The sequence below is a fragment of the Ambystoma mexicanum genome, chromosome 1p (assembly GCF_040938575.1).
Source record: "Ambystoma mexicanum isolate Mex_15411 chromosome 1p, UKY_AmexF1_1, whole genome shotgun sequence".
Lineage (NCBI taxonomy): Eukaryota > Metazoa > Chordata > Amphibia > Caudata > Ambystomatidae > Ambystoma > Ambystoma mexicanum.
Window position 1 is genome coordinate 963557057 of NC_090921.1, and position 16148 is coordinate 963573204.

At 44.7% G+C, this 16148-nt stretch overlaps 1 protein-coding gene across 5 annotated transcripts in view; it reads left to right on the forward strand.

The window, feature by feature from the left end:
- Window positions 1-16148, forward strand: part of SLC7A6 (solute carrier family 7 member 6) — an 874508-nt gene that overhangs the window by 665727 nt on the left and 192633 nt on the right. For all 5 annotated transcript variants that reach the window (XM_069653635.1, XM_069653642.1, XM_069653626.1 and 2 more), the window contains one exon: window positions 9656-9752. In XM_069653635.1, the coding sequence (XP_069509736.1) occupies window positions 9656-9752 (97 nt within the window). The remainder of the gene's footprint in view (window positions 1-9655; window positions 9753-16148) is intronic.

A 16148-nucleotide genomic window follows, 5' to 3' on the forward strand; every position in this document is an offset into this window, starting at 1 on the left:
AAGACAGACGTGACAGACGTCGGCCGGCTACGTGAATCTCATGCCCCCATCGCTATTCCAACATAGAATGTAAGCCCATCCCTTTCAAAACGCCTTTTTTAATCGTTGTGGTCTCCTATAGCGTCCTATTAATTCAGGACTTTGGATGCAGGCTTCTTCTATCGCTACATTAAAGCATAGGTATCTTGGCGTATCCCCTAGCTCGGTTATCCTTCCCGGTATCCTCTCTAGCTCGGGTACCCTTCCCGGTACCCTCTCTATTGCTCGGGTACCCTCGGTCAATATTTCTTTGCACTTATATATACATTATACTCTTACTCTGATGTCATTTTTGTCCCACCTCCCTCGTTACCTTCCCTTACTTGTTGTAAGGCATGCAACTTTTTGCCAATTGTTTAGTCTTTTTTCACTCACCGTTCACATTTTTTCCTCTCTGGATGCTCAGGATCACCGCCTTTGTTACTGCCTCTCCTTGCTTTTCGTTCGATCACCTGCTCGTAGAAGTGGAAGGGGTTTGTGTGGGAAAGCACAGGTTCCTTCAAAACTCACCCTGCAGGGTTTTCGTTTAGACTATCCACTATCTACGGGGAGCCTCTCGGTCTACTTAGCCGGATGGCAAAGGACTTGTGATATTGCAGAGGACCTAGAGTTACTTATGTCGACGGGCAATGGGTGTCTTATCTAATCAATAACCATCTATCTCTAATACCAAGTGTGCACTAGGACCACAGCCAGCCCATAGAGATGGGGGATTCTCATTAGCACTTTAAGATGAGCAGCAGCACCTGTGCGATGAATGGGATGCAGATTAATACTCTTGGATCAAATCAATAATGACAACTCGATAGTTTGGCAAAGGGAGTCTGTTTAATGATGAGTACAACAAACGGGGAGTTCATGAATATCAACAATCGCTTCCTTCTCGCAATTAATTAAAAACACATCATTTATACTAAAAACGCGTCATCACTGACGTGTAACGCTTAAAACTTTGGCATGCAACTCTATTGGTTCTAGGAAGGTAACTTTAATATAGGTGCTATATCTGTATATGGTAACTGGGAGTGGGGATTGGATAAATACTGGCAGTTGGGGCAACTAAGCCCTTCCTTCAAAATGGCTCCTGTAAACATCACTAAAAGTATGACGTCTCATTGGTTCTGCTAACTATAGGACCATAGATTAATTGGTCCACTATGATTGGGTTGGCAACAACCCCACACATACTTTTCCACTTGCTGAGCAGCATGCAGAATAGCCGGCCAGGTGCAGGGAGTTTGTCTGCACCACCAGCTTCCCACCAATTATTGCTACAATCAATCACCACCTCATGTGTCAATTATTTCTTTGTGGTTAGCCTCGAAACTGCTTCTTGGTCTGGAAAAGTTGAGACATCTGTGCATGGCACATGTCCATGCGTAGGTGTGAAAGTTTCATCCCTTCTCGCCCGTCTGGTCACGTGATTCCAACACTGTGAGATCGTCTCATTCTTCATACAATTTGTGTATTTGATTTCATTCTGCCAGCCATCTGCCATTTGTGGCTTATCTTGACCTTTCTGAACAGGCTACTCTGTTCTTCTTTTCATAAATTGTATCGACTGTTGGTCTATTTCAGCCGATACGCCCTTGGCTTCTTGGCACGATTTTCCTTTGTCTGAGTTTCTCTCTTTAATTCTCGATTTGTTCGTTGCAAAGCTCTCCTTGAGACATTTAGTAACCTTTGGTTGATTCTGCTCTTGTGCATAGTGGACGTATACTTACATAAAATGCTCCTTTTGAGGTAGATGTGTATAGGTGGCGCATGCCGCAATCTATCTTGCTACTAGGCAGAAGCAAGCCTCACAAATTCTAGCTCCTTGCATATGTACACGTTTAAACTAACTGAATATCTTCATCGTGCATGTTGCATAATTTCTGATATCTTTGACATCGATTATTTCCCTTTAGGCTCATGTCACTTATCCATGCTGTTTCATCTCTTTTCATCATTCTGAGGTTGTTATATATTCTATATGTGAGTCAGTCCAGGTTCTTGTGATGTTGCCATTAGTCTTCCTTCAGTATCTTTTTAGCTTCTTCAGGGATTGCATTCTGACAATCGTCATTCTGTCTCCCTTGTCGATATAGTTTTCTCAATGGGTACCTTACTGTCCAGGTTTTCTTGGGTGTCGGTACTTCAACAGGTGCTGTTCTTCTTATGGGTACTAGAAAGAGCCCAACTGCGGCTCTGCTGGTTTATTTGCTCATCATACGTCACATATTTTGGCGTGAACGTTCCTGGTACTTCAAAATGGACGGTGTGAATCGAGCTTGGCACCTCCTCTACAGCGCTGTGCTCGAGGCTGAGGCGTCGAATGTCCCTCGAGGGCCGCCGTCGACCATCAGTCTCATCCGTAGTAGAAGGGGCTTGAGCAGCGCTCGTTAGCCTCAGTTCCGTTTTTCCGATAACTTGCTTCGTAACACGAGAACATCTAAATGGTTTCTGGTGCTTGGACCCTGACAATCGGGTCGATGAGTGCTGCTCCTGTCAGGCGATGACCAACAAGGCTCTGAAGGAACATAGAGGTAAACTGGCGGTGGGGGAGGAATCCTCAGTCTTTTTTGAGAAAACTAAAGGGATCGAGGTAATTGGATGGGAAGTCTCGACATAGGTCGAGGAAATCGAGATCGAGAAGTCGCTTGAGGAAATATTCCTCATCTTCGTCAAAAAAAATCTAAGAGGTGACACTGATCTCCTTCTTCCTCCTCCCTTGTCGGCGGACACAAGTCAGCCCATATCTTTCCAAACATGATTCACCTGAGAAATGGGAAGCTTTCCAAAACTCCATGTTAAAATTTTTCGAGAATGCGTCCCTGACCCCCTCGAAAAAACAATGTGCAGACTATGCCCCTACTCACTCCAAAAGTGACAGAGGTTGGTCAAAGACCAGTCGCGTGAGATCTGACGATAAATCGTTGAGGGTATCATCGGAGGATATTTCCCAAACACCTAGTAAAAAATCAGCCCAACCGGTGCATAAATCAGAGGTAAGATTGGGCAAGATGGCATCTGGAACCCACACGCCATCGAAATCCATGTCTAAGGCTACTTCGCTGCATCCTTCGAAGGCGCTCTGGAAGCCGACCTCGAAGATGACATTGACTCCTCCCTCGACGGCATCCAAGCCTCGTTCGACATTAGCCAGCATCGATGACTTTGACGCCATTACCGAGACCATCACCAATTCCGACGCCAAAATCGAAACCCTTGTCGAAGCCAAGAGCGATGCCAGTCGAAAGTGTTCCAGGCACAGCCTAGACAGGTTTTTTTCAGATCGATGTCTTCCATTTTTGAAGAACAATCCTCTGAGATGTTACTCCAGCTGGAGTAAAATTTGGGACTAGGGATGTCCCAGAAGAATTAGTAGACACTAATTGTAAAATCACAGATTTATATGAATGCCTTCAGATGGCCAGTGGCCTGGATACCTCCCCTGAGGCAGATTTTGATTGACCCGACCCTGCAGACCATGCAGATAGATGCAGGGTACAGAAACTTAATGAATAGTCATTGAATTCACGGGATGGAATGCAAATTCCCCAAATTTTGACCAGGATGACATTACAGACCTCCTCAATGAAGGCCCTAAAAAGGACCCTGTCCTCCTTTTTCATAGGGCATTACAATGAAGAGTTGTGGCCACCTCGGAGACCCCAGATTCTGGCCCAGTCATAAATAAGTTTGTGGGAAGTATAGGCCTTCCTCAACTGACCCTGAATATCTATCAAAACATCCCTCGCCTGAGAGTTTATTGGTGCAGGCGGCCACATCTACGGGACAATCAGCCCACCCTTCGATCCTTCCCGGATAGGGATGACAAGAGGATTGATGCCTGGGCCCGGAAAGCTTTTTCTTCGGGCAGTATGGCCTTAAAATCCACAGATGTGACTTGCACGCTTACAAAGTTCACATACACCCTGTGGGATTGTATGATGGCAGCGGCTGAACACATCCCTGATGGCAAAGAGCGGGAAGGTTTTTTCGCAATTGTCAGAGTTGGCAAGGAGGCTATGGGGGAATGCTTCCAATCAGGGCTGAACACTGCTGATAGAATAAGCTGGTCCATGGCATCTAGCACAGTCCTGCGCAGATTTGCATGTCTGAGAAAATGGGGTTTTGCACCATATGTGCAATCTAGATTGCTCAATATGCCTTTTGACGGCTTGAGGTTGTTTGGTAGCAAGGCAGACGAAAGTTTAGAAAAGCTGCAGATCTTAAAGGCGGCTGCTAAATCTCTTAGTGCCTCTATAAAACAACCCCAGCAAGCAACACTCCTAGTCATGGTCATCTTCCTGGAGGAGTCCTTTTCGCTTTTATTCCTCATTTGGGAGAGGGAAAGGACAGGCCAGTCAGAAAGGTCAACAAAGAAAAATCCCTTGTGGTGGAAGAGGAAAAGGTGCTAGATCATCCCCAGCATTGGCAAATGTCCCCTCAGCCACTGCTGCAGCCGCTGCAAAGCCACTCTGAGGCACTAACCCACAACACCCCGGTGGGAGGCAGGATCACTCAGTATCTGAACAAATGGCGGGGCATTACTTCAGATGCTTGGGCACTGGAAACAGTGGCCCATGGTTACTGCCTTCCTTTTCGACAAAGGTCTAGGGACCATCCACCGGGAGCCAGCTCTGCCAAAATTCCTTTCCTGCTTTTTGTGCAGGAGATTTTAACCCTGCTAGAGAAAGATGCAATAGAAAATGTACCTGTAGCGAAGAGGTACAAGGGTTGGTACTCCCCTTACTTTGTGATCCCAAAGAAGGACGGAGAATTGAGACCCATTTTGGACTTAAGAAACTTGAACAAGTTCCTCAGGAAGGACAAGTTCAAAATGGTAACCCTTTCTCAGATCCTTCAGGTTCTTCAACTCCAAGACTGGTTGGTATCATTGGACCTTCAAGATGATTACTTTCATGTGCAGATCCATCTCAAGCACAGGAAGTACCTGCAATTGGCAATTCTCACTATCAGTGTCGAGTTCTGCCATTCGGGTTGACCTCCGCCCTGAGGGTCTTCACCAAGCTAATGGCAGTGGTGGCAGCGAGTCTCAGTAGAGGGGGGATTCACCTCTGCCCTTAGCTGGACGACTGGTTAATCAGGGCGAGTTCACCCGAACAAGCCCAGGAACATCTAACCATGACTTGCCACTTCTTACACAGACTGGGCTTTTCCCTCAATTTCACGAAGTCACAAATGATACCACTCCAGTGGCTCCAAGTCATCGGAGCTGTACTGGACACGTCCTTGGGTAAAACCTTGCCTCGTGAGGAGATAGCTCACCACATTCTGCAGATGGTAACAAAGTTCCAGAACGCCCACCGTCTACCGCCTTTCGATTTCGTCAAGTTGCTCGGTCTGCTGGCATCCTGCATTTTTCTGGTGCCAGAGGCCAGATTGAGGATGAGATCCCTTCAATGGCCCTCAAAACTCAATGGTCTCAATTTTCACGGAATATGTCAGAACGTTTGCAAGTTCCGGCCAGAGTGGCTCAAGCTCTACTATGGTGGGCTTGCGAGGACAATATCTTCAAAGGAGAACCTTTTTGGCAACCGTGGCCGGAGTTAATAGTAGTGACGGACGCCTCACTCACGGGGTGGGGAGCCAACACCAACGATCTTACAATCAGCAGTCGTTGGTCTCCGTCGGAGTCCAAACTGCACATCAACCTTTTGGAGCTGAGGGCAATCAGACTAGCTCTGAAAGCCTTTCTGCATTCTGTACAGGGAAATAATGTCCTGATAATGAAGGACAACACAGTGGCCATGTACTACCTCAACAAGAGAGGAGGCGTAGGATCACTTCCACTGTGCAGGGAAGCAATGCAGCTCTGGTTTTGGGCAATATAAGAAGGAATCTCTTTGTCGGCAGTTCACCTAGCTGGAGAGCAGAACATGGCGGTGGACGCTCGGAGCAGGCATAGCACAGTGTCCCACGAGTGGGAATTAGCTCAGGAAGTCCTCCTAGAGATCTTCACCCTTTGGGGAACCCCTCAAGTGGATCTTTTCGCAACCAGGACAGACCGTAAGAGCGATCAGTACTTCTCAAGTGAATTTCTCCCAAGAGGAGCTCTAGGAGACTCGTTCGTGGTGGACTGGGATTTTCCACTGCTATACGCGTTTCCTCCAGTCCCTGTGATTCCTCAAGTAATCGGGAGGTTGAGAAAGTTCAAGAAAACCATGATCCTAATTGCCCCGGATTGGGCCAGGAGAACATGGTACCCGGACCTTCTAGACATGTCCATCTGCCCTCCAATACGTCTTACACAGAGAGAGGATCTCCTCTCGTAAGAGGAAGGTCGGGTTCTCCATCCAGAGGTCAACACGCTCAACCTTCACGCTTGGCTGCTGAGAGGCTGAGATATAAGGATTGGGACCCCCCAGATGACGTAGTGGAGATTTTGCTTTCGGCCAGAAGGCCAAGCAACAAAGTCCTTGCACCAGTGTTGTTGGCACAAGTTCAGTAACTGATGCAGGGACAAGAATGTGGATCTATTCCTATGTAACACTCCTATGGTACTCTTTCCTGTTACATTTGGCCAATTTGGGGCTCCAAGTTGGCACTATAAAGGGCTACTTAGCGGCACTATATATTTTTAAGTGCACCTCAGAAGAGGTATCGTATTTTAAAATGCCCTTGGTTATTCAATTCCTGAAAGGGCTGACAAATGTGTACCCTCCAACACCATTTCAGGTACCCGTCTGGGATGTAAACTTAGTCCTAAAGTTTCTTACATGTATACCTTTTGAACCACTACATTCTTGCCTGTTAAGGCTTCTTACTTTGAAAACAATTCTGCTAGTGGCAATTACATCAGCCCGCAGGGAGGGTGAGTTACAGGCGCTCTCTTGTAAGCCTCCTCGCACCATTTTCCATAAGGTAAAGGTTATCCTTAGAGTCAAACCTTCTTTCTTACCGAAAATAGTCTGACTTCCACCTGTCACAGAAAATTATTTTACCTTCTTTCTACCCTCCTCTGCATGCAAGTAAGGAGGGTAGAAAGACCCAGACTGGACCCAAAAAGGGCTCTCAGTTTCTATATCTCCAGATTGGTTAAATTCTGACAATCTGACCAACTTTTTGTCGGATATACCGGGCACAAATTGGGTCTAGCGGTATCAAAACAAACGCTATCCAGATGGATAATCTTGGCAATCTCTAAATGTTCTAAATTGGCTGGACAAGAGCCCCCAGATGGACTAAGGTCTCATTCAACTAGGGGCATGGCAACTTCAACGGCTCTTCAGAGGGGTGTCCCAGTGCAGGACATTTGTGCAGCGACCACTTGGTCGTCCATGCATACCTTTGTAAAACATTATTGCCTGGATTCAACATCATTTCAAGGGGGTCTTTTTGCTAAAGCAGTCCTACACACAGTGCATGACTAACTTTTTCTATCTGATACTCCCTCCTCCAAATTCATACTACTATGGGAGCCTATCTAAGATTGGGAATACATGGGAGGACGCAATCCATTCGAAGAACAAGTTACCTACCAACTGTAACGTTCTGTCGATTGGATGTTCCTCCCACGTATTCCTCATCGACCCTCCCAGCCTACCCCACCGTCCAGTTTACGCCAGTTGCACTCGAAGCTCCTTCAGAGCCAAAGGTCAATAAAGCCTGGTCAGCTGATGGGGCAAATAACATAGTAAAAACAGAACTGAGGCTAATGGGCGCGGCTCGAGCCCTTTATACTACGATGACGTTTATAGTCGTCAGCGGCCCTCGAGGGACATTCAACGCCTCGGCGTCGAGCACAATGTCCTCTAGTGAAACTTTTCCGAAGCAGCAAGCTGGAAGATACAACTATCTAAGATGAGGAATACGTGGGAGGAACATCCAATTGAAAGAACGCTACAGTTGGTAAGTAACTTGTTCTTTTAGAGTAATTCCACAAAAGGCTTAAAACAAAACTGAAGCCAACAGGCGCTGTGCGCGCTACATATACTGATGACATGGGACGGTGGCCCTTGAGGGACATTGAGTCGACTGGACCAGTGCACAGCACCCTTTTTCGGGAAAAAAGTTTCCGAAGCAGCTGAAGCTCGAAAGGAAATATCAAAAGATGAGGAATACATGGGAGGAACATCCAATCGAAAGAATGTCACCAGGGGTAAGTAAATGTTGTTCTCGCGCTCCATCTTTTTTCTTCACTCATCAGTCTACTTTCCTCCCCCTAACCTTCCATTTTCCATGTCTGATTGCAATTTGAGGGTCTTGTTGGACTTTTTCACTTAGGTTTTGTGTATGGCACAGTCTGCCCTAATCCTTTTTGTAGAATATCTCCAAAATTAAGCAGCCACTTACATTCCAGGTTACTCAACCTATTTCCACTCATTTATTTCATGACTTGACTACTGCTCTGCTCTCCTGGTTGACCTTTCAGTGTATGCTTTAGCGCTGCTTTTTTCCATTTTTGATTCCTTTTCGTTTATTTCATTTAACTCTACGCTCATCTAGAATGATTTTCTTCTTTGGTTTCTCTTAGTTGGCTTCCATTTCATTATCGTATTCTTTCATTTGCTATGTTTTGTGTTTAATTAGATTAGTGACCTGGCCCCTCTTTCTTATTTGATCTCTTTACATTCTCTTCCATGGTCTTAGTCCTCAATTTCATCTAGCTGTTCCTGGTCACCCGTGTGCCCAATCTTATTGCCGGTCTTTTGTTTTATTGGCTCCAAAACACTGGAACACTTTACCTTTACATGTGCATGCTGCTTTTCTGGTGACTTTTTGTTCTTTACTCAATGAATACGCCCTTCTCGCTTCTTCCTCATTAATTCTGCTTATGGGCAACATTGCCAATTTGTTAGTATCACATTCATTGTGATTGTATCATTTTGTTTGTACAGCCCTCTAGTGAAAGCCCTATATAAATTCAATACAAGTCAAAATAAATGGCCTCATTATTTCATTGTTTAGAATTTAGAACAAAATCTCAATTACAGAAAATACATGTGTATTTGCATATTCTTTCAGATCATGTGCATACTTAATATTTAATTCCTAACTAAAATAATTTTGTTCGAAAAGTATTACCCAGCAGATTTTGATCAATTGTACTTCACCATTTTAAGTTGTACATTTATTTCTAAATTAAATTGACTTTGTTCTTCACTTGAACCTTGATAGCAGATATGGCAGCAAAGAAAGGTATTTTGTTTTCTTTTAAGTTATCTCTTGCTAATACATTTTTAAAAAAACAAATGTTAAAGTAAAACAATAACCACTGCTCGACATCCGAAGAAAAGTTATTTGGGAAAAAAAAGGATTTTGTTCTAGAAAGTCTCAATGAAACCCACTTGCTGAAAGACAATAGTCTATTTCTAACCATTTAATCATCAATGCATTTCAATTGTGTATCTGTTTAATGCATATGTAGTCCAGAATTTAAGGCGCATTATTAATTGACATTTCTGTCTTAGATGGGAAGGACCTGAATGCCACTTTTTATTGCTAAATCAAATGGCAGGAGTTTGTGTGCTTTGATTTTCCGTTGACGTTATGCATGTTAAACATTCAGTAAATTATACCTATTTGGGGTGGTAGAACATGCCCATTGGGCATTTTTCTTGGCAAGATGTTGCTGTAGTTATCCTAATTTGACTGATTCTTTCAGACTTTTCTTTGTCGGTGCTCGTGAAGGTCATCTTCCCGATTTACTGTCTTTGATCCACCTGGAGAGATTCACACCTATCCCAGCGCTTCTCTTCAATGTAAGTATGCTGTTGATCTGCCATGTTTACCTGATGGTCAAGCAGTGAAAATAGGACTAAAAATGGCATGCAAGATACATTTTGTTAGACCCGTCCCCAGTAGGCTCTTAATATTCCACCACCACAATGCTACTCACAGTTGGTGTGATCCCATAACACCCTAACATCACAATTCCTGGAACTTACTCAGTCTTCTGTGGATTCTATTTTACTGTGGAATTATGTGTTTGACATCTTATTCCACAATAGGCAAAATAGTTAGTTACTGGACAGTCGCATTTGCGTTCTACAGTGTTATTTTATCTTGCCTCTCATGTCATTCAATTCACAATTATTAACATTTCAAGCAGGGGCATTGAGCATGATCTGTTGACCTGCGCGGGCTATGTGGCTTGCATGCTTTAACCTCGATTATTTTGTTCTTCTGGTTTACTTTTTGATTGTTTTTATATGGGAAAGTATATTTTTAAGTGGAAGAATAATTAAAGGATAGTTCCGGGACTTTTTTTTTTATTGTCCCTACGGTTCGGCCATGTGTTTTTAAGCATAAATCGGTAGATCGTAGAAAACTTTCCTATGGACCTTACCCGACTTTTCGTCCATTAACGCACTCGAAATCAGCCGCCATTTTCTGATAATCCTATCATTTCCCCCCATCGACCTGGCTCACCTGCGTTTGCGGCACTAAATCAAATCCCCCGCCCCTGAGCCTGACGTCAGCAGACGCGTACCGCCCATTTCCCAACACCAAAGCACGTTTCGTGTCAACAATCGCTGCGCCTCAGCTAATGAAGTGTCGCCATGGAAATGGCAGGACGCCTCTTTCCTCAATAAGTATAAACACACCGTTTCACAACACACAGCAGCAGATTTTCAATTCCATTACTCTCTCTGTGTTACTTTGAGTATTCTGTGACTCGTTTCTGTGCTCTGGTCAGCTACCTTCGCCGCTTCTAGGCCTTGTGAACACCTGTACCATCTCTGTAAATTATTTTACTTTCTTTACCACACAATGGCTACAATAATGCCGTATATGTACGAGCCCGAGTACACCGAGGAGGAACTACTGGAAAGGCAAGCACGCGAAAACGATGGGGATTCGGACGGCAGTTGGGAGGACCAGTCAACGGATGAAGAGCCTGGACCATGTCGCATGGACGGCGTCTCCACCTGGTGCACGTGCAATCGGTGCGAGCTAATGCCAACTGAGGAGGAGAACTGCTGCTGCCGTGAAAATTCCGGGTGCTTGGCCTACATTTCGGAAGGCGAGCCAAGTCCGCAATGCATCACCGAGCTGCCAGAGTTCAGGGAAGCCTGCCTCTCACGGACCGTGTTGAGGATGATGATGGTGCTTATGCACGAACTTCGCGGCACTGTTCGTCCGCGTAATCCGAGTAACGAGTAAGTATACTCTGGTTGTGATGTCAGTGATGCCACTACTATTTCCTGGTCGTCTCCCACATATAAAATTACATCTACATATCATTCGAACGCATGTAAATTGGTTCCATATTGTGCATTTTCTAGATAGAATTTTTTTCAAAGCAGAATGACATTTTTTACCTGAATCGACATTGATAAGAAAGTTTTGTCATTTTAATACAGTTTACATCTTTCTTTTTCACAGGTGGTACAGGCTGGTGGCCTATCGTTGCTTCACTTGGTGGCTTCACGGGAGGCTCGGACACCGCGTTCGGAGAGTAATACCTGCCTGTGCGGTACTTGCCATTAGACAACATTTCCCCAGCGACAGTGGACAATACCGCGGATTTTCCCTGGATGTGCTGCAACCGGAAGTTTACAATGTGTAATGTTTATTATTTATGTTCAATTGAAATTAAGATCTAAAATAAAACCCAACATATATTTTAACAATGGTTGTTTTGATTTTTTAAATGAATCTAGTGTGTCTCCACTGAATAGTCTTCCTGTGCCTTGTCTTGTCACACCACATGTCTCCGGCCAGCATCCTCCCTCACGCTGGCCGCCCACCTTCAATCCACATAACCGTTGAACCCATATGCAGCAGACATACATATGTTATTTTGCGGGTTGGCATCAAGCCTCCCGGCCTTGCCTCCTCCCCCAAAAATACTTACCACACCACTTTGTTCAAGCGTTGGCAATAAAAGGCCGTTGGATTTTATTGATACAAAACATGGTTATAGGTAAATAATCAATATGGTTGATCATAATAAATCATCCTTTTGGGCACCGGGTACAGAGATGACCCCCTCTGGCCCGTGCCGCCTTGCCACCACAGGCCAGCCTGCTGCTGACTAACTGCCTAGGCATCCAGGGTCTCCAGGGTGAACTGCACCCATATATTCTCCTGGGAGGGTGAGGTATTTATAAACTCACCCCCCTGCCTTCCATGTACTAGATCCTGCAGCCTGCCTCTTACATGCAGTTAGATGGCCTCTCCTTGGTGAGGGCCTGCGGCAAACGAGTCTTGTTTGCACGACCACCGCCCCAATCCACCTCCCCGCCCTATCAAAGGCAGTTTGCACCGGGGTAATTGTGCTGGCAAGTGGAGCTGTCAGGGAGCGATAAAGGCCAAGAGGTGCGAAAGACCATGTACACTTCAAAGTGGTCTATAGAGCATGGGTTGTTGTTCCCATGTCTACCTCCAGACCCCGTGTCTCCTGCCAAGCATCCCCCCTCACGCTGGACGGCCCCCTGCAATCCACATAAGTGTGTCTCCATTCACGAGTCTTCCTGTGTCTTGTCTGCACGACCACCGCCCCAATCCACCCCCCCCGCCCTATCAAAGGCAGTTCGCACCGGGGTACTTGTGCTGGCAAGTGGAGCTGTCAGGGAGCGATAAAGGCCAAGAGGTGCCAAAGACCATGTACACTTCAAAGTGGTCTATAGAGCATGGGTTGTTGTTCCCATGTCTACCTCCAGACCCCGTGTCTCCTGCCAAGCATCCCCCCTCACGCTGGACGGCCCCCTGCAATCCACATAATGCCACGACATATACACGTCATTCATTCACAAACACACCCCTGTTTCGAATTCTTTATAACCCACTTCATATTTCTAATGAGAACTTCTTTGCGCTTTGCTAGTCAACCCGTGAAGGTGCTGGTTATCTGCTCTTCGTCTCTGTGAACTTCCGTGACCACTTCGAGGAAACTCGTCAGTTTGCAAACCTGTGAACTGCTCCCTGTTCTACGACAAGAAACTACTCTGATCCCTGCATCTAACTGTTTGTTCGTCAAGGTAAGGCCATGTACCATAATCATTTTGCGTCCAATTTCTTTTCGTTCAAGACAGTACATGCAAGGAACTAGTCACATGTTCTGAGTTTAGTCAAATTATCTTTCTATTTTTTTTAAGTTATTCAAATACTTATCCATATGTGAATAACGTGTACAGTTCCAAGAACCAAAACGAACCTTGCATTGAACCTTTTATGTGTCATTTAATTTTTTAACACATTGGTATTCATAGAGAATTGTTGATCTTTACTTTTCAGAACTTTCCACAATGCCTGCCTGTTCCATTGGCGGTTGCCCTTCGAAGACCCATAATAAATCTGAAGGTACTATAATGCATGTTTTCCCTAAGACAATAGATCAGATAAGAGAATGGGTCCGATATTGCGGATATCCACCGTCTGAGCTTGAAAGTAGAGTCCTAGAAGTCTTTGCGGACAAGAGGGGTGATCGATACCGCATCTGCAGCAGGCACTTTAGCTCAGACATGTACTCCACATCATTGCTAATAAAGAAGAACACACCGCGAGCGTGGCGAAAATTGCTCTCAACCGCTATTCCCACTCTATTCGTCCACATCCCTCCACTGGTGAGTCAAGTTTACGTATTTATCTCTCGGCCTTGCGGTAGTGTGTAGCATTAGCTAACAATAATTTCCCCATTTATGTATCCACTCAATATGAAGGCGGAAGATTCTCCATCCGTGTCGTTATTGCAGTCATCAGCCACTTCAAGCGCCTATCGGGTAATCTTACTTAGCTATTCTGCCACTGACTTGTTTTGGGCATGTAAATCAATAGTTTTAATTTATCGTGTGATTATTTTACCTAATGGTACACCCTTGTACTCGTCCTCTAGTCTTTGTTTTCAGTTATAATTATTGGTATCCAAAATAATGCAAGTACTGTCTTTCAGGGAGATGCTGAGGAGTCCAACGTATTGACGACAACCGTTGATGTCACTCAGATGCTCGAGGTACGTTTCCGGACAGTTCCATCGATGGAGATCATCAGATCTTGCATTCTTGTAGCGTGATTGTTACACACAATGTTTCTTTCGTTTTTAGCCATTGATATGTCCTTCTGTCGTCGCCCTCCTATGTGTCTTCTTTTTTCAATATTGTGTTCATTACTAATGAAAGTCCTATGTTTCAGGGAGTCGATGGAGCATTAGTCCAAGAAGAAGGGGGAGCATGCAGTTACGGGTCGGCGCAACAGCTTGCAGAAGTGTGCACCGCAGTTACATCGTCCCTTGATGTTCTTATGCATTTCGAGGTATGGATACTGACAGTTCGATCAAGCGAAATCATATGATGTGATTACATCCGCTATACTTCCTTCTTTATTAACTCAAGTACTATGTTTCAGGGAGATGACGGAGCTTCTTCTACAAGAACATCACCCCTAGTAGTTGATGCAGATCTCTGGGTGGTGACACTTCCAACGATCGAGCAAATCGAATCATATTTACATATCCATTATTTATTTTAGACAACTGATCATTTGTGCAGGTCTATTTAGATGAGCCGTTGACGCCAGCACAAAGTTTATGTTCTTTTTAACAAAATAGAAAACCATACTAATGCAATTAATGTGTTTCAGGGAGTTACTGAAGCATCATCTTCAATAATATCATCAATGGAAGTCTATGAGGAGCCCGAGGTATGGATCTTGACAGTTCCATCTAACTAGATCAACAATGCGTGAATAATTGTCGTTTGAATGTTCTACACAAAGCGTTCATTCGTGTTTTGCTATTGAGATGTACGTGGGTATTGGTCCCCAAGTACATTTTGTGTTTTCAATACTAATGGAAGTTCTATGTTTCAGGGAGTCGATGGAGCGTCAGTGCGTGATGGATGTGCTTATCATGAAAATATAGTCGTTGCAGCGCAAGAGGAAGTGGAGACATGCACACACGAGTCGGAGCAACAGCGTCCTGATGTTGAAGTTCGAGGCAAGAAAGTTTCAAAGAAAAGAAAGCAAAAGAAGGTTAGTGTCCTGGTCACTATATTATGTTGTTTTTCACTGTTAATAGTTCAATACTGTTAGTTGTGTTTAAACTGAACATCTGTCCTCTAGTTGCGAGTGGGTGTACGAACTAGATCTACACAGACAGTGAAGCGAACGAGAGATGTTGCTTGTCAAACCTTTTGGCAGGGACTTGAGACTGGAGATGCATCGTGCCAATGGGAAAAATATGAAGTGATTGACAACGGAGCTATACCACCACCAGCCATTGATAGTGAATGTCCTCCTGGTAGTTCGGATGCAGTCGGAGATCAATTTACAGAATCCACACCCGCAAAAACTAAGACCGCGAGAAAGTTGAAGAAATTGTTTTATTCACCCATCGCCGGAGAAGGAACAGATGTTGCAATGGAAGAGAATGAAGTGGACGAAAATGAAACACCATCAATATCACTGAACATAGCGGAAGACGATATCAGAGATTCTACCTTTCATGTGAGTGACATGTCCTCAACGTTACAGGCCGAACCAGCTGGGATGCAGAGTGACAGTATAAGGAAAGAGGCCAAATTCATTGTATTCGATAGTTCTTTGATTGATATTATTATTCGGATGAAATGTGGGCATTCGGTTGGTGGGGAAGTATGTGGGGAGCCATTGATTAATGTGACTCGTGCAATTCGAGGCACTAACCTTAAAATACATGCCACCTGTACAAAATATCATCCTTTCTCATGGTCTGCACAACCCATGCTGGGGCAACTGCCAGCAGGCAATCTACTTTGTGCAGCGGCTGCACTTTTTAGTGTTTCAAGTTTTAAAAAGTTAGTCTTTCTTTCAGTTTGTGGGAATCCATTTCATTGCGAAAACTCAGTTCTACAAATACCAAACCGATTATCTATTTCCAGCCATTAGCGAAGCTTGGAGAAGCTTGGAGAATGGAAAAAATGTCTATTGATAGTACATTCGCGGGCAAACGGTTCAGGCTAGCCGGTGATGGACAGTGCGACAGCCCAGGATTTTCAGCCAAGTACTGCACCTACCACTTTCAGGACATGGAAAGTAAGAAAATTGTGAGTTCGGTGGTCGTGCAGGTGTCACAAAGTACATCCTCAGTGGCCATGGAGAAAGTTGGCTTTGTAGCATCATTGCAAGAACTACAATCGCGGGGAATGGTGATCGACCTGATAGCCACGGACAGACAC